This window comes from Mobula hypostoma, chromosome 5, assembly GCF_963921235.1.
Source record: "Mobula hypostoma chromosome 5, sMobHyp1.1, whole genome shotgun sequence".
Lineage (NCBI taxonomy): Eukaryota > Metazoa > Chordata > Chondrichthyes > Myliobatiformes > Myliobatidae > Mobula > Mobula hypostoma.
Genome location: NC_086101.1, coordinates 141,465,766 through 141,485,118, shown reverse-complemented (window position 1 = coordinate 141,485,118; position 19,353 = coordinate 141,465,766). Strand labels below are relative to the sequence as shown.

The following is a 19,353-nucleotide window of genomic DNA, read 5'->3' as shown; positions in this document are numbered from 1 at the left end:
AAATAAATGTGCTGGGTTTTCTAAAATCCACGAACTTATCAATCACCCCTCATAGAACAGCATAGGAACAGGCCCTCTGAACCAAGATTCTATGCCATCCAGGTTGCTATTCCCACCTGCCTTCTCAAATGGCTTTCCAAATGCCTGTTGAACATTGCTGTTTATGTGCTTCCACCACCATTCCAGGCACCTGCCACTCCCTCTATTCATTCCTTTAAAAAGTTGCCTGTTCAGTCTCTTAATATTTTCCCTTCTCACTTTAAGTCTACGCCCTCTTGTATTTGGCATTTCTGCTTTGGAGTGGAAATACTGTAGTCCCTGACTATCCTGTCTTGGCCCCTCAATTTCATATACACTGGATTCCAATTAATTGGGACATATCGAGACCAATACGTTTTGGCCCAATTAAGTGGCTGCCTCAATTAGCCAAAGTTTCATGGAAGTAGTTAAAAAGGTATTTAAACATAAACAAACTGTGTAACAAATTGTCTATTTAAATGAAATACAGAACAAATAAGAACACTACCAATACTACTGTGGTGCTATAAAACTGTGTACTAGTTCCTAACATAGATGAAAGAATTCATCTGCATCACATTCTTTCGACTGTAAATGAACAAAATCAGCGCAAACACCTTGAGCACATAATGGACTGCCTTCATACAATGCTGTTGATGCTTGCATGCTCCAAATCTTTGTTTTCATTGCAACATTCAAGATGACTGTTGATACCTTCAAATTCTTTGTAGTTCCTAACTTTTTGAAGTCATTTAATCGTCTCATTTTCACTCCTGGGAGTTTCTGGCATCTCCAAACCTAAATGCTTGAAACCACTGAGCAAAATAATTCAGAATTACCTTGCTGTTTATTTCTTCCCAACTATCAGTGATAAAAATAATTGCTTTTTGAATGCAAACACAAGCACTGACGCTATTTTAAAACTGTTCGCTCGAAGCACAGTGTTGTCTAATGGCCACACAAGCGCACACGACTGACACTAGTTAAAAAACTGTTCAGCAGCCGTCTTCTGTCCCAATTAAGCGGCATTGTGTCTCAAATAAACAAAGAAAATCCTAGCTATTTTATCGATTAGTTGTTTTTTAAGAGTCGTTCTAAATAAGCAGCTGCCCCAAAAATGACCGGGAGTGAAAATGAGATGATTGCACTGCCTCAACAAGTTAGGAACTATGAAGAATTTGAAGGTGTTGACAATCACATTGAATGTTATGTTGAAAATGAAGATTTGGAAAGTGCAGTCATTGTAGGAAGGTGTCTATGCTCATTTTTTGTGGATGAATTCCTCCGATAACTATTAGGAACTAATGCACAGTCTTATAGTATTATAGTAGCATTGGTAGTGTTTTAATTTGTTCTGTGTTTCATTTAAATACATAATTTGTCACTCAGTTTTTTATTTACGTTTTTAACTATTTTCATGAAACGTTGACTAATTGGGGCCAAAATGTACTTGTCTCAACTGTCCCATTAACCAGAATCCACTGTACTGCTATCAGAGGTGGGCAGAAGTTCAAAATTGAGGGATGGCTGTTTGCAACAGTATTAGACAGGAAATGGAGAGAGTAGATTGGAGCAGCTGTTATTGGGTAAGTCCACATCCGACATGGGAATTATTTAAAGGCCAGTTGATCAGAATTCAGGATTGACATGATCCTGTGAGGATGAAAGACAAGGATTGCAAGGATAGGAAACCTTGGATGAATAGAAATGTTGCAAGTGATGATATAAAGAGAAAGGAAGATTTTGAAAGCTAAAATATATGTGTGTATATACCGAAGACCTTTGCACGGTACTGTTTGTCAACGTGGAGCAGAGAGTGAGTTTATAAACCTGGCAATAGCAAAGGATTTTGGGAATGGTGAGGACGGAGCACCACGGGAGGGGTGTGGGGCAGGTGGCAGAGAAGAAGTGCCAGGGGTGGGGGGCAGGGGGTGGCATGGGTGCAAACACACCCAGCCCTGAGGCACCAGGCAAGGTAATTTGAATCCAAGCAACTGTTTTACTGATCATTAAAAAATGTCTCTCTGGTACTTTCTGCTCCTTCCCCCTTTCCCCAACCATAATTCCCTTCTCCCTGCCTCCTTCCCACTCTATGTCCACAATAGAGACCCATATCAGAATCAGGTTTATCATCACTCACGTATTTATTAAATTTGTTTTGATTTTTTGCGGTAGCAGTACAGTGCAATATGTAAAATTGCTACAGTACTGTGCAGAAGTCTTAAGCACCCTAGCTATATATATATATATATATATATATGTGCCCAAGACTTTTGCACATTCCTGTAGATATTAGGACATGCTGATATCAAAAAGGAGGAACTGCTGGGCCTTTTGAAGAACATTAAGGTGGATAAGTCCCCGGGGTCTGCTGGGATCTAATTCTGTTTATTGAGAGAAGCAGCAGAGGAAATTCCTAGGGCCCTGATAGAGACCTTTATAATCTCTTTAGCCACAGGCGAGATCCCAGAGGACTGGCGAATACCCAGTGTTGTTGCTGTGTTTGAGAAAGGCAGTAGGGACAAACTCGGAAATTCTAAGCTGCTGAAACTTGCATCATTGGTGGGAAAACTATTGGGAACGATTATTGGAGGTAAGATTTTCTCACCTTTGGAAAAGCATGAAGTTATTAGGGATAGTATTGTTTTTATCTGGGGGGAAGGCATACCATGTAAATTTTTTTTGAGGTTTTTTTGAGGAAGTGACAAAGATGAATGAAGGAGTTTAGTTAAAGCATTCAACAAGATCCAGCATGGTAGGATCTTCTGATCAAGAAGACTGAGGCAGTGGAATCCTTGCTGATCTGCTAGACTGGGTTCAAAGCTGGTTTGGCCTTTTAAAAAAAAATAGATGTTGGTGTTGGAGCAGTGTTTCTTTGACTGGGCACCTGTGACTAGTGGTGTTCTGCAAGAATTAGTGCTGGGACAGCTGTTCAAGTACAAGTTTAATCTGCATTAAATCACACATGAAGTACAATTTATACAACCAAACAAAACCGTGTCCTCCGGGGCTAAGGTGCCAAACATAGTACCAATAGTCACACACAGCACAAGGCGCATATAGCACATAAAATTAGGATGGCAGTAACCATACAATCACGCAAAAAATAATAATGTTGCCCAAGTCCCTGATTGTCATGTCCTGTAGAGTGATGGTGCATGGGATGTCAGCAAGAATGAGCCCGCGGCAGTCCGATCATCACGCGGTAGTGTAGCCACAGATGAACGCAATCCAGCTGCTCTTCCACCGAGCCAACACTGGAGGACGGCACTAACTGGAGGGGCCAGCCCCCCAACCCAGGATGGACGCCCGCCGTGCCACACCGCCTCTGGCGTCTCCTCCTCGAGCGACTGCAGCAGGCAACCCTGTGGCATTAGGCCCTGATCCACATGGAACCCCCGCCTTCAGTCTCTTAGGAGCATTGACCTACAGAGGGATCTTGGGGTCCAAGTCTATGGCTCCCTGAAAGTAGAAACACAAAAAAATGGGGTAGGAAAGAAGGCATGTGGAACTTGTACCTTCATCGGTTAGACATTGTGTATAAGAAGGTGGAAAGGATGAGCAGCTTTAGGTTCCTGGCCCTCAACATCTCAGAGGATCATTCCTGGGTCTAACACAGGGGCAGGCAACCTTAAGCACAAATGATTTTCTAGCATGCATTATTCATTAATTTGAGGCAAAACATTATTAGATGTACCTAAATGGATAATTCCCATATTTCAAGTTTTTTATGGCATTTATCTGGCCCACCGTCCGCTCATTAATACGCGATCTGGCCCACAGAGGCAAAAAGTTTGCCGATCCCTGGTCTAATACATTGATGCAATCACAACAAAGGTATGCCAGCAGCTCTACTGCATTTGGAGTTTGAGGAGATTTGGTATGTCACCAAAGACTCGTGCAAATTTGGTAAGTGTACAATGGCGAGCACTCAGGCTAAAGCACAGCTGGGTGTTGAGGCTCCAGTGCAGCATCATGAAGACTACAGACTCGGCCAGCTCCATGGGCACAAGCCTCCTCACCATCAACGACACCAGAAAGGTGGTGTCTCAGGAAGGACACTCACCATCTGGGACATGCCACCTTCTCGCTCCTACCATTGGGGAGGAAGTCCAGGAGCCTGAAATCCTACACTCAATAATTCAGAAACAGCTTCTTCTCCACCATCAGATGCCTGAGCGATCTATGAACTCATGAACACGAGCTCTTTATTTCTTTTATTGTGCATTTTATTTATTTCTGTAATTTATAATAATTTTGTCTTTGCACTATGTTGCTGGAAAACAAATTTCATGTCATCTAAGTCAATGGTAATAATCCTGATTCTGAAGAGTCTGCAACATAAAACTTTTGTTAGGCAACACTTGGAATATTGCATGGATTCTGGTCATCCCATTACAGGAAGGATGGGAAACCTTGTGGAAGGTGCTAAAGAGGTTCAGTGAGATTTTCAAGGATTCGAAGTATGTATGCAGTATACAACCCTGAGGTTCGTCTTCCCCACGGACAGCCACAAAACAAAGGATAACCACCAGAACCAGTTTACAGAGAAACATCAAACACCTCCTCATGTGCAAAAAAAACAAGCAGAACCATATCTGAAATAAATAGATGACGTGACAGGAGTTGCTTCATGATCGTCTTGAGGATGTTGCCTTTGGTAGCATTGCTTGCTGGCGCCATTTTCTTCCCAATGTTGGCTGGACAAGAAATTAGTTATGCAGAGAGCTTGGGTAAGATTTTATTTCTCTGAAGTGTTGAAAGCTGAGAGACAACCTGGTAGAAGTATATAAAATAATAAAAAGAAGAGATAGACAGTCATTTTCCTTGGTTAGAAATGTCAAATGTTAGAGGATATTGCTTTAAGGTGATGGGGGGAAGTTTAAAGGAGATTTACAAATATATTTTTTACTCAGAGTTTGGGTGCCTGGAATGTGATGCCTGAAGAAGTGAAGGAAACAGGTATTTTAACAATGTTGAAGATTTTAGCAATCTTCCCGAGTACACTTTCCATCTGTGCTGGGTTGAGTGTTGAGCTCACAACTCGACCTCTGTAAAATAAAGAAAATACTGTACTGCGAAATATCTGTGCGAGGAGTGGCGCCCCACACAGACTCTCGTTCCGCGCCTTGTAAGGCATGAAAATGTCTGACGCTGGCCTCTCAGGCCTGAGTCGACGTCATCATCGAAGAGGCAGTAAGAGCACATGAACAAGAAATGGAGGGATGGTACAGTTAGTTTAACTTGGCAGAACAGTTGTCTTGAGTATCATAAATTGCACTGTACTGCTGCCATGAACAAGAAATTCCACGCCATCTAAGTTAGTAATAATAAGTCTAATTTTAGAGGGCTGTACTGGAGGTATGCCACACTGTTCAGTGAGACTGGTTGGATTAAAAAAGAGAATATAGAATTGGATTTCAGGTCCTGATCAGTGTCCTAAGTCAACATCTAACAAAAGAAACTGTTTAGGTCACATATTCTGAAAGATTTTGTGTCTGTTCCTCCCTACTGTGTATATGGGTTTCACAGATGTCACAGAACTTGAAAGAAATTATCACTTGAGCATACAGTGTCTTTGAAGATTTGGAGCCTGAATGAGATTATGGTGCTTCATATCCTTTAATACCTGTTGTTAACAAATGTCTATCAATCATTTAAAATTAATATTTGATGTAGCATCAACTGGCACTAGTAGAAGTGATTCAAATCTCTGTGTTGAAATGGCCCTTGTTTCACTTTCAAATTCTGCTCTCATTTCTGAAAGGCTTTGGGTTCAATACTCCCTAGTCTTAGTCTCGTCACTTTCTGGATCCTGCCAACTGAAACGATTTCCCTCTATTCCCGTTACAAAATTCCTCTTGATAACCCAAAACCCAAACAAATCTCCCTTTCACTGCTCAAGTTGATAGGGTGGTTAGCATCTTGGCCTTCATTAGTTGGGGGAACAAGCTCAAGATCAGTGAGGTAATGTTGCAGCTCTATAAAACTTTGGTCACACCACACTTGAAGTGTTCATTTCTGGTCCCCTCTTTATAGGAAGCTTTAGAGAGTGTGCAGGGGAGATTTACCAGGATGCTGCCTGGATTAGAAAGCATGTCCTGTGAGAGCAGGTTGAGCGAGCTAGGGCTTTTCTCTGGAGTAAAAGAGGATGAGTGATGATGTGATGGAGGCGGATGAGATGATGAAGGCATGGACAGAGTGGACAGTGACTTTTTCCCAGGGTGGAAATAGCTAATACAAAAGGGGCTAATTTTAAGGTGATTGGAGGAATATAAAGGAGGGACATCAGAGGTAGGCTATTACAGACTAGTGGGGGTGTGGAATGCACTGCCAGGGGTGTTGGTGTTTTGAGGCAGATACGTTGGAGACATTTAAAGGCACACAGAGAGACACATGAATGAAAGAAAAATGGAGGCAAGTGTCAATTTGATCTTAGAGTAGGTTAAAATATCAGCACATCATCGTGGACCAAAGGGCTTGTATTTGCTGTACTGTTCTATGTGTATCCTAGCTTGCTGGCAATACAGCTGTACTTTCGAAGTTCAAAAGTAGAATTTATTATCAGGGTACATATATGTCACCACCTACAACCCTGAGATTTTTTTTCTGTGGGCATACTCGGCAAACTATAAGAACAGTAACTATAAACAGGATCAATGAAAGAACAAGTGGAGCATGAAAGACAAACTGTGCAAATGCAAATATAAACAAATAGCAATAAATGATGAGAGCATGAAGTATGACATAACAAGATTGAGTCCTTAAAGTGAGATCATTGGTTGTGGGAACATCTCAATAGATGAGTGTAGTTATCCTCTTTTGTTCAAGAACCTGATGGTGTGAGTCCTGAGGCTCTAGTATCTTCTACGCAGAAGCAAGAAAAGAGCATGGCCTGGGTGGTGAGGGTCTTTGATGATGGATGCTGTTTTCTTTTGACAATATCTCATGTACATGTGCTCAGTGGTTGGGAGGGCTTTATCCATGATGTACTGGGCTGAGACCACTACCTTCAGTAGGATTTTCCATTCAAAGGTGTTGGTGTTCCCATACCAGGTTGTTACATAGCCAGTCAGCGCACTTTCCGCTACACGTCTGTAGAAGTTTGTCAAAGTTTTTGATGCCATGCCAAATCTCCACAGACTTAGGGAATTGGAGGCACTGTTATGCTTTCTTTGCAGTTACATTTATATGATGGGTCTAGGATAGGTCCTCTGAGATAGTAGCACCCAGGAATTTAAAGTTACTGACCCCATCTCCACCACTGATGCTTTAATGAGATCTTTAATCGCATTGCCATAATATAACCCAGGTATAATTCTGGATCTCCTTCCTAAGGTGTGCTGGTCAGAACTGTGCACGCTACTCCAGGTGTGGCCTAACATGGACTTTGGATAGCTGTAGCTTACAATTTCTCATTGAAGAAAAATTTGGATGGCTATAATATTGTATTCACTGTTTCCTCACCTACTTCTGTTCAAGGCCTAGGGGAGAAATCATCTGATCCTGAGCTCTGACACTCTTTATTATTCTTTATTTTGTGCAAAATAGCAGGAATAAAAGCAAGACTGTTTTCCTTGCTGTTCTTTGGTTAAATACAAGCAGCCTGCACACAACCCTCCTTGAGAAGAAGGGAGACATGTTTAAAAAAAAAAATTCCTGAAGCCAAACCTCATTACTGCATTCTTGCTCGGATGTTTTTGACTGATGTGCATTTTTTTTTCGGATTAATTATCGATGAAACTGGAATAATTAATGGTGTTACTTTACATTACTCTCCGGGTTCTCCTGTGTAGATGCTAGTATGTTCTTATAAACCATTGTGTACTAAATCCTGTGGAAATACTTTTGAAGGTGTCTTCAGCCCACCCAGTTAGTTAGGAAGCTGTTCAAAGTACATTTATTAGCAAAGTGTGTATGCAGCATACAACTCTGAAGTTCGTCTTCCCCGCAGAGACTCACGAAACAAAGAACCATGGAAGCCATTCAAAGAAAAAACACCAGCCCGATACACAAAAATAAAAACAAATCATGCAAATGGCACCCAAAAAGGAGCAAAAACACAGAATATAAAATACAAAATCAAAAAGCATATTTCAGTTCAGTTCACTAAATGCAGGCCACCCTGATACAAAAATCACCCAAAACGTAGCAACAAAAGAAAAAGGAACGACCAGAAACTAGAACACATCATAAACGTGAATTAGAGTCCACAATCCACAAACTGCTTCGATTAAACCTTGCCCGAGCAGCATCCTCCAACAGCATCAAACGAGAGAGAGATCAGTCGCGGAACTCTCTCGGAGACAGCTAAGCGCCAGATTGCTTGGTCGGCCTGAAAACATACCGCTATCGTGTAGATAACAGTCTCTAATAGTCGCAGATCCACATCTGAAATAAAAAGACATAAAAGAAGTGAAAGGAGATGCTGTTTAAGTTCCCAGTACCCATTCATGCTGGTACTTGTCTTGATGGCAAAGCATTTTTGTTTGTAAAGTGCACTTGATAGCTACCTTGGCTCAGGTAGCTCAATTTTTCCCAAGTCGGGAGGTCCCAAGAGATTTCAAAGCAAGTCACAGGAGCAGCATGATGTTTGAACTGCTTGCTCACAGCTCCAGTGACCCAGGTACAATCCTGGCCTTGGGTGCTCTCTGTGTAGAGCTTCCGAGTTTTCCCTGGGTCTGTGTAGGTTTCCAGTTTTATTCCCACAACCCAAAAGCATGTGAGGTGGTCGATGAGCTGTCTACTGTGAATCGTTCCTGGTGTATGGCCGAATGGCAGAATCTGGGAGCAGTTTAGAGGAAAATGGGGAGATCAGTGTAAGTGGGTGTTGGATGGCTGGTGCAGACTAGATGGTGTGATGGGCCTGATTCCATGCACCATGACTCAATGATAAAGTCCTAGGCCGACACTGGTGCAGTAGCAATGGATGAATTGTAGGACATGCCACTTCATGGATGAGATTTCAAACTGATGTCCAATGTGCACAAAAAAAGAGTGTTGTGAGTTATCCAGAATTCTGGTCAATAATTATCCTACAATAGACATCACTAAAACAGTGTTCGTTTTCTGGCAATTTTTCTACTCTTCAGCAGTGACCAGTGACTACATTCATTGTATTTTAACTGAACTTTGACCAGGTGAGGCTGGAGACCAGTTGGAGGATGAGGGTTCAAGAGGTGTGTAGTTCTGTGGCCAGAATGAAGGTCCAGAAGGCATGTATGTTTCCTGCTACTTTTAACCTTGTAGGTTCCCTGGAAAATTTATTATGCTACCAAACACATTGCAAACAAAAGTGAAATCAAAGACTGTTATACAGTAACCTGAAGAATCTGCTGGTGTAGCATCACTTTCGTGCTAAACATGCTGAATTATCAGGTTTACAGTGCACACAATCTTTTAATGAAACACAATTTCCCAAGGGGCTTCATTTGAGTGATTGGAATGGAAGGAGGTCCCGTAAAACAAAATGCTACCTGGTCACGTAAGGATTTACTAGGACGGGTGATTTAAAACTTTCAAGGTAGGGTTGAGGGGTGCTTGGTAGCAGGTCGGAGAAGAAGTGACTTTCAGAGCTTCTGGCTCAAGTAATTCTCATTGGTGGAGTGATAAAATGACTCAGGAACAAGGTGATGTGTGTTGGGGAGCACAGAGGTGAATGGTGAGAGTTAGGGTGCCAAATTACTGAGTGCCAGAGTTTAGCACAAACTCAGAGACTGAAGGATTGGAGGATGCTTCTTTGTCTTTTATTTTATGTTCTGTGTGGTCTGTCATTTGTTGCTGTTTTTCAATAGAAAACTAATCCCATATAAAAATGGTTTATTTTGGAAGGCTTGTTTGATGCCGTTTCATGATGTGTTTGCTTTGGAATTAGATACAGGTTTCCCCCGTCATCCAAAGATAGAGCGTTCCTATGAAACGGTTCATAAGCCAGAATGTGGTAGAGTGCAGAAGCAATTACCATTTATTTCTATGGGAAAAATTTGTGAGCATTTGCAGACCCAAAAAATAACCTACCAAATGATGCCAACACATAAAACCTAAAATAAGAGTAACATATAGTAAAAAAGCAGGAAAGATATGATAAATACACAGCCTATATAAAGTAGAAATTCTTTGCTGCAATCATTGTATTGTCCACCGTAGCAGAAATCTCACGCAAGCGCTTTCGGCAGAAGCACTCGGTGCATGCGCCCTTGGCAGAAACACTCTCTCCAGTAACCTTTAAGCTATGAAGCTGCCAAATCATGCCAAATAACACATAAAAATACACAGCCTGTATAGAGTAGAAATTATGTATGTACAGTGTAGTATCACTTACCAGCATTGGGAAGACAGCGAGCACACTGATGATTGTGTGTTAGGCTGAGTCGTCGGAGGTTGGGGTGGTGGGACACTGGGGTGTCATCTCATCGTCATCTGTTTCCATCAATGCAAGCTGGTCATCTTCTATGTCTGCCTGCCTCGATGTCGAAGGTTGAGGTTCGTTGTCTGCTGTGGCTGATGTGGAAGGCTTGAAAAACAACAGTATGCTTGACTGCTTAGCCTCGCGCATTTTTCTATTATACAGTTCTTTGTAAGCGCACAAACCATCCTGCAAATATGCCCTAAACCTACGTACCCATTCAAAATTAAAGTTGTATTTTTCTGCAACCATTGTTGTCAATTGCAGCGAAAATCTCACGCAGTTGATTCACGTTCAGTTCCTGGATGACTTCACTTTCGGTCCGTTCGTTACTACATTTGGTTTCGATTGTTATCCTTTCCTCTTCCAATTGCATCAGCTCTTCATCTATTGGTTCTTGGTCATGGGATGCCAAATCCTCTTCAACATCATCTTCGTCAACTTCCACAAGCCAAACTCACTTTGCCCTTACTTCATTCACCACAATCGAAAGGCTTAATTATGTCCAGTTTTATGCTAAGTGTAACACCTTTACAAACTCCTTTAGGCTTTTCTGATACCGTAGAACTCATCTTGCTAACGGATGCTCAAAATAAATGGACATAAAGCACAGATGCTCACAGGCACGTGTTTAAGCAACGCCGGCTAGAATGCCATTCCGGGGGAGGAGCTTGGCTGCTTGGGTCGCGCGCTGCCTTTTTTCGTAACAGTGAAAACACCTTCTGTTAGCGAAAACAGGTAACTACTGTAGGTGTTTCGTAACAGCGAGGTGTCGTAAAGCGAACGTTCGAAAAGCGGGGGACACCTGTAGATATACATATTATGAAGAGGTTTGATGGAGAAGATTGAGGGGTGGTGGGATGTTTCCTTTGTGGGATGGCCAAAGATTAGAGCATTCATGCAGAAGCCAAAATGATCAGGCATGTGGGTAGATGAGAAGTTTTTTTTTAAATGCTATAATCTGCTATGCATTGTCTGAGAGGAAATTGTAGAAACTGAAAGAAATTCAATACGCCTGAAAAGGGGAAGAAAATTACATGCCTAGGGAGGCAGAATGGGTGAGTGTGACTAATTATCAAACATTGTCAATGAGCTGGAAGAGCCACTATGGGCTGAATGTTCACCTGTGTTGTATGGTTCTTATTTTCATGGCACCAGTGGTGCTGTTTGTCTGACTACTGCTTAACGGAAGTGATGTAGATGATACCAAAAGTAGGATTAACTGCTAACACTGGGATTATTTTCCTTAGAGTAGCAATACAGTTTACCTACTAAAGTGGGACTGCATTTGAACCATCACTTTAGGGAATCAACACAGATAAGATAGCTGAAAGACCTGTTTCTATAGTATAAATTCAACCTAAAGGCAGATAGAAATTAATATTTCATAATTCATGTCTTGACTTTTGACCCTTAAGGCAAAATCTCATGGGACGGTTTACAGTTTGGCTTTTGCTCTCACAGCACAAATGCTGACTTATTATTGTTCTGTTCCAGGTACGAGAGCTTGTTCTGGACAACTGCAGGTCAAATGAGGGTAAAATTGAAGGCCTGACAGCAGAGTTTGAAAACCTGGAGTTTCTCAGCTTGATAAATGTTGGCCTGATATCTGTTGCAAACCTTCTTCGCCTTCCTAAACTGAAAAAGGTGAGTCATCAGCCTTTGGACAGAAGTGGGGAAATTGCCTTTGTGTTGCATCTTGGCCACCTCGCCACACTCAGGAATGATGCATTTGTATCTAATGAGCATTTTACCTTTGCCTCCAGATATTACAAAAATCATTCATTGACTCACATCAGAGAAAAAAAACCCTACTAAAGCAAAGTGAGAAAAAAATTGAAAGATTTTTTCAATCTTTAAAACAATGTTTTTTTTTTCTCTTGAGACATTCTAAGTGTTGCCTACTTTGACGTACTCTTGTTAATTTTGGATAATAATAAAAAGATTTGAAAGGAAAGAAAGAATCACATCAGAAAATAAAGACTTCCATTTATAGCAAGAAGCATTCATGCTTCCATTGAGCAAGTTTGGAAGTGTGGTCACTGTGGGTGCTTATAGGCACAGTAAAAAGTCGAAACAAGTAATGTGAAATTCGGGAAACCTACTGATGCAGCATATCTGTAGAACTCCATTGAAAGTGTTATCCTGGGCCAGGAGTGGGAATTAATGCCAACATTTCAAGCTGATCATTTGTCCATTTGGTGTATGTATTGATGCTGCTGTGTTTCATGATGGGTAAGAGTCTGGAAAGCCCCTCCAGTATGAAACCAGGAGAGAGAACAGTTTTGTCTCCTTCCAGTGCACAGACAGTAGGGACAATGTTGTAAAATTGGCAATAGCTTTGGGGAAAGGGAAGGCTCAAAATAGGACTTTTAGTTGGCAGTAGAGCAAGTGAGAGGTTCGTTTCCTCCAAATTAATTTGCTCCTGCACCTTTCTCTCACACCCATTTTCTTCATTCCACCGATGTTGGCCATGTCATTGGCTGCTTCTGCAGTATATTGCTAAACCTCCATCTTTTGTTTTTATTAAGTGCAACTGTGAACAATAGCCAGATCAGAAATGCTGATCAAGTTAACTAGTTCCCAAAGAGAACTCTGACAGGCCAATCAGATGATTCACTGCTGCTCAGCGATAGAACACAAAAAAAAATAACAGGCACAAGGGTCGCTAGTCCAGAAACACACCTGAGCAGTGTGGCGGAGGTATGTGCTATGCATGACCTGATCTGAAAGCATCATGTTGACTCATAACAGATCGTGTTCATGGTGGAACAGCTTAGTCAAGGGTGGGGTGATCAGCACAGAAGGACAAATTATACCTCCACTACCCCTTTCTAACATCTTTACCTACTTTAGGATGTTCCTAGGAAGAAGACTCGGCACATAAGTGCAATTGTGAAGAAAGCACGGCAACACTTCTACTACTTTTGGAGTAGATGGAGATTTGGCATGACACCTAAAACTGTCACAGACTTCTGGAGATTTGGCATGACACCTAAAACTGTCACAAACTTCTGGAGATTTGGCATGACACCTAAAACTTTCACAAACTTCTGTAGATGTGTGGTGGAGAGCGTATTGACCGGCTACATCATGGCCTGGTATGGAAACACCAATGCCTTTGAATGGAAACTCCTACAAAAAATAGTGGATTTGGCCCAGTGAATCACAGGTAAAGCCCTCCCAACCATTGAGCTCATTGACATGAAGTGCTGTTGTAGGAAAGCAGCATCCATCATTAGAGATCCCCATCATCCAGGTCATGCTTTCTTCTCATTGATGCCATTAGGTAGAAGCTACAAGAGCACCACCAGGTTCAAGAACAGTTACTACCCTTCAACTATCAGGCTCCCGAATAAAAGGGGATAACTCTATATACTTGCCCCATCATTGAAATGTTCCTGTTACCAATGAATTCACTTTAAGGACTCCTTATCTCAATATCTCATGTTCTCATTGTTTATTGCTATTTATATTTGCATTTGCACAATTTGTTGTCTTCTGCACGCTGATTGATCTTTCATTGATCCTGTTGTAGTTACTATTCTATAGATTTGTTGAGTTTGCCCACAGGAAAATTAATCTCAGGCTCCTTTTCATTGACTACAGCTCTGCCTTTAATACCATCATTCCAAACAAACTGATTCCTAAGCTCCGGAACCTGGGCCTCAGCACTCAGATCTGCAGCTGGATCTTCAACTTCCTCACGGACAGGACCCAGGCTGTAAAAATAGGGGACAAGCTCTCCTCCACAATCACTCTGAGCACCGGTGCCCCACAAGGCTGTGCCCTGCTGTACTCCCTATATACCCATGATTGTGTAGCCAAGTTTCCATCAAACTCAATATATAAGTTTGCTGATGACACAACGATTGTAGGCCTTATCTCGGGTAATGATGAGTTTGAGTACAGAGAGGAAAATAAGAACCTGGTGGTATGGTGCGAAGACAATAACCTATCCCTCAACGTCAGCAAGATGAAGGAATTGGTTGTTGACTTCAGAAGCAGTAGCGGACCGCACGACCCAATTTACGTCGGTGGTGCGCAAGTGGAACAGGTCAAAAGCTTTAAGTTCTTTGGGGTCAATATCACAAATGACCTGACTTGGTCCAACCAAGCAGAGTTCACTGCCAAGAAGGCCCACCAGCGCATTTATTTCCTGAGAAAACTAAAGAAATTTGGCCTGTCCCCTAAAACCCTCAGTAATTTTTATAGATGCACTGTAGAAAGCATTCTTCTAGGGTGCATCACAACCTGGTATGGAAGTTTTCCTGTTCAAGATCGAAAGAAGCTGCAGAAGATCATGAACATGGTGCAGCACAACACACAAACCAATCTTCCGTCCTTGGACTCACTTTACACTGCACACTGTCGGAGCAGTGCTGCCAGGATAATCAAGGACATGACCCACCCAGCCAACACACTTTTCACCCCTCTTCCCTCCGGGAGAAGGTTCAGGAGCTTGAAGACTCGTACGGCCAGATTTGGGAACAGCTTCTTTCCAACTGTGATAAGACTGCTGAACGGATCCTGACCCGGATCTGGGCCGTACCCTCCAAATATCCAGACCTGCCTCTCGGTTCATTTTTCTATTTTCTATTTTTGATGTATAATTTAAATTTTTAATATTTACTAATTTTAACTATTTAAAATATTTTTAATATTTAATAATTGTAATCCAGGGAGTGGGAAGCGCAGAATGAAATATCGCTGTGATGATTGTACATTCTAGTACCAATTGTTTGGCGACAATAAAATATAAGTATAAAGTATTTGGTGGCATATATGTTTTTTGGTAATAAAGTTTGCTTTGATCTTTGAACTTTCATCAGATTTCTGGTTGCCTGTCCTGCCACCTTCTTAAAAGCAATATGGTTGATCATATCTTGTTGTTATTTGTGGAAATCTTGTGTTGACAGATTGGAAGCCTCCTTCCCTTCCAATCTTGTCTCCAAGTCCTAAATTCAAGTCTGCTGTCATATTCACAAGAACAATGCAACAGCACCACAGGCACATCACATCTGATACCAACATTTTCAAGGAAAATGTAAATTAATCATAAATTATACAAGAAGGAACAGAGAACGAAGGAAAAGTCCATTGTATTACAAAGTGGTCAGAATGTTGGTTATGAAGCACAAGATGCTGTGGAAGTACAAGTCCTTTTATCTATCTAGGAAGCAGTGACATATAATTGCAAAGTATTGTTGAGATACTTCTCCACCCCTGACTTTCCTAATAGCCACCTGCATCGGGTCAATTTGTGGCTAATTCACTTACTAGTCAACATGTATTTGGGATTTGGGAGGAGAAGGCTCACAGGAAGAACATGCAAACAACACAAACAGTACCAGGTCAAGCTCGGGTCATTGGAAATGTTAGACCACTGCAGTGCAACTTTTGAAACTACTCTTGGTCACTGAGATTGGATATTGATGGTCTCCTATTTCTTTTTGTCTCAGTGTGTGGCTGTCAAAGCCCTAATCATTCCTGCCTCTTAGTCTCCCTCCTTTAAGATGCAGCTTCTAATTTACCAAACTCCAAGATGCCTTTTGTGGATTTGTCTGCAATTTGCAGCTTTTCCTGTGATGCATTGTATAAAGATATTACATAAATGTGAATTGTTGTGTTGGAACTAAATTGCATAATGTCATACTCTCCTTTGCATCAAAGCAGTGACCAGACTGTTTGATGATTTTACACAGCTGGTGCATTGGGGCTTCTTCAATCCACCGCAGTTTTGGCTCCCTCGGACCATTCTGTGTGGTCCACTCTGTTGTAATCCTTGAAATTTTCCTCGTATACTGAGTAGGATGAGAGAAGGTTGGCACAGGCACTACTCAGTTAATCACATCATCTGTGAACCTGCAGTCAGCTAACTGGGATTTATTCAGCTACTTCACAGCTATGTTCAAACTAGATAGGATCACTGCACTAATGGGACATTGACAATGACAGCAAATATCTTTATGAACCACGTCCTAGACAGTTGTTCAATATCAATGCCGCCTGCAGGCCTTCAAACATCACAGTGGTGATAACGTTCTCTTACGGTGGCTGAAACAATATGTCAAAAGCTTTTTGCTAAATAAATATTTGAAACAAGAAAGTTCAAAGTAAATTTATTATCAAGGTACATTTATGTCACCGTATACAACAGTGATAATTTGTTTTCTTGCGAGCATACAGAGTAAATCTAGGAAACACAATAGAATCAATGACAGACCGTACCCAACAAGATGGACAAATAACCAGTGTGCAAAAGATAACAAACTGCAAACACAAAAGAAAAAAATCAGAAGAAATAATAATAACAAATAAGTAATAGTTATCATGATCATGAGAATAAGAGTCATTGAAAGTGAAACCATAGTTTATGGGAACTGTTCAGTGATGGAGGTGAGTGAAGTTATCCCCACTGGTTGAAAAGCCTGATGGTTGAGGGGTAATAACTGCTCCTCAGCCTGGTGGTGTAGTCCTGATGCTCCTGTACCACCTTCCTGATGGCAGCAGTGAGAAGAGAGCATGGCCTAGGTGGTAGTGATCCTAGATGATGGATGCTGCTTTCCTGCAACAGCGCTCTGTGTAGAGGTGCTCAAGGGTAGGAGGAGTTTCACCTGTGATGGACTGGGCAAATCCACAACTTTTTGCAGGACATTCCATTCAAGGGCATTGATGTTTCCATACCAGGCTGTGATGCAACCAGTCAATGTACTCCACCCTACATCTATAAAAGTTTGCCGAGGTTTTAGATGTCATTGCAAATCTTCGCAAGCTCCTAAGGAGGTAGAGCTGCTGCTGTGCTTTCTTTGTAATTGCACTTAAATACTGGGCCCAGGACAGGTCCTCGAAAATGATATCAATGAGGAATTTAAAGTTGCTGACCCTCTCCCCTCTGATCCCCTGATGAGGACTGGATCATGGACCTCTGGTTTCCTCATCCTGAAGCCAATAATCAGCTCCTTGCTCTTGCTGACATTGAGTGAGAGGTTGCTGTTGTGGCATCGCTCAGCCAGATTTTCAATCTCCCTCTATGCTGATTCGTCATCACCTTTGATCCAGCAACAACAGTGGTGTCATCGGCAAATTTAAATATGGCAATGGAGCTGTGCTTAGCCTCACAGTTTTAAGTACAAAGGGAGTAGAGCAGGGGTTTTAAGCATCCAGCCTTGAGGTACCCCTGTGCAGATGAGATGGAGGAGATGTTGTTGCCAATCCAAATTGACTGGAGTGTACAAATGAGGAAATTGAGGATCCAATTGCATAAGGAAGTCATAGTGTTCAGCACAGAAACAGGCCCTTCGGCCCATCTAGTCCATGCCAAGCTATTTAAGGTGCTTGGTCCCATCAACCTGAACCTGGACCATAACCTTTCAAACCCATGTGCTTATTCAACTTCTCTTAAATGCAGACAAAGCACTGCCAGCTCGTTCAACACTCTCATGACCCTCTGAGTGGAGACGTTTCCCCTCATGTTTCTCTTAAACTTTTCACATTTCACCCTCAACCCATGACATCTAGTAGTCCCACCCAACCTTAGTGGAAAAAACCTACTTGCATTTACCTTATCCATAGCCTCATAATTTTGTATTCCTCTATCAAATCTCCCCTCAGTCTTTGATGTTTCAAGGAATCAAGTCCTAACCTGTGCAGCCTTTTGTCCTGTACTTCTAGGAACATCATAAAGTAGGTAAAAATGTTAGAGAGATGGAGGCTTAGCAGTATAGTGTAGAAGCAGCCGATGACATGGCTACATCAGTGGAATGGAGGGAATGGGGCCGAGAGAAAGGTGCTGGAGCAAATAAAATTGGAGGAAACAAACCTCTCACTTGCTCTACTGCCAACTAAGTCTTATTTTCAACTTTCCCTTTCCCCAAAGCCATTCCCAATTTTACAGAAGTGTTGCTACTCTCCATGTGGGTACCTCAGACTGCCAGACAGAGAGGTTAAAGATTTCAGTGAATACTCCAGCCAGTTGATCAGCACAGAACTGTGGAAATATGAAAGCCCCATAAGGAAAAGCTGCAAATGTATAATTTTATGCTGATAGATCACTTACTTCTGTGTTGTAATTAAGACATCAGATTTTGGAAATAGCCCAAAATGCAGCATTTCCTCCATGATAGTGGTAGGATTTTAATAGCAGGTAAAGACCATGTTGAATTACTCTTCCTGAATATCTGAGCATCCCTAGAAATAATGAGTAATCTGACTGCATATGTCAAAAGAAGGGAAAGCCACAACTGATCAGAAAGTTGTAGGCTATTTTTTTTAAAAAAGTGTTTAATCCTGATATTGAGTTAGGCCCTTAAACCTCAAAGTGAAATTATATGATGCAGATTTTGATTGCCATTAAGCTTGGCCTATTACTGTTCAGCGCAAAACCTACTATTCATCCCAACTGAGCCACATTTCTATTTAATCATTTCCCGTTCTATATTAATTTAATTTATTTTATTCTACCTCCCATACTGTTTGTCTTCATTACTCAAGTTTACAGGCGATATGAAGATGGGTGGAGTGGCAGGTAGTGTTGGGGAAGTAGGGAGTTGCAGAAGAGCTTGGACAGATTAGGTAAGTGAGCAAAGAAACGGCAGATGGAAGTGTATGGCCATGCACTTTGGTAGAAGGAATAAAGGAGTAGACTGCTTTTTAAATGGGGAGTGAATTCAGAAACCGGGAGTGCAAAGGGACATGTGAGACCTAGTGCTGGATCTCCTAAAGGTTAACTTGCCGATGGAATGGTTGGTCAAGGAAGGCAAATGCAATGTTATTCGTTCCAAGAGGGCAAAAAAGTGGCAAATAGAATATGGTACACTGGTAGAAGGAATAAAGGTATAGACTATTTTCTAAACTGGGACAAAATTTTAAAATCAGAGGTACAAAGGGACTTGGGAGCCCTTGTGCAGAATTTCTTAAAGATTAACTTG

At 41.6% G+C, this 19,353-nt stretch overlaps 1 protein-coding gene across 3 annotated transcripts in view; it reads left to right on the top strand.

Annotated features, from left to right (window-relative positions):
• anp32b (acidic (leucine-rich) nuclear phosphoprotein 32 family, member B) overlaps positions 1-19,353 on the top strand; it is a 65,904-nt gene that overhangs the window by 27,914 nt on the left and 18,637 nt on the right. For all 3 annotated transcript variants that reach the window (XM_063049101.1, XM_063049102.1, XM_063049100.1), the window contains exon 2: positions 11,921-12,070. In XM_063049101.1, coding sequence (XP_062905171.1) covers positions 11,921-12,070 — 150 coding nt within the window. The remainder of the gene's footprint in view (positions 1-11,920; positions 12,071-19,353) is intronic.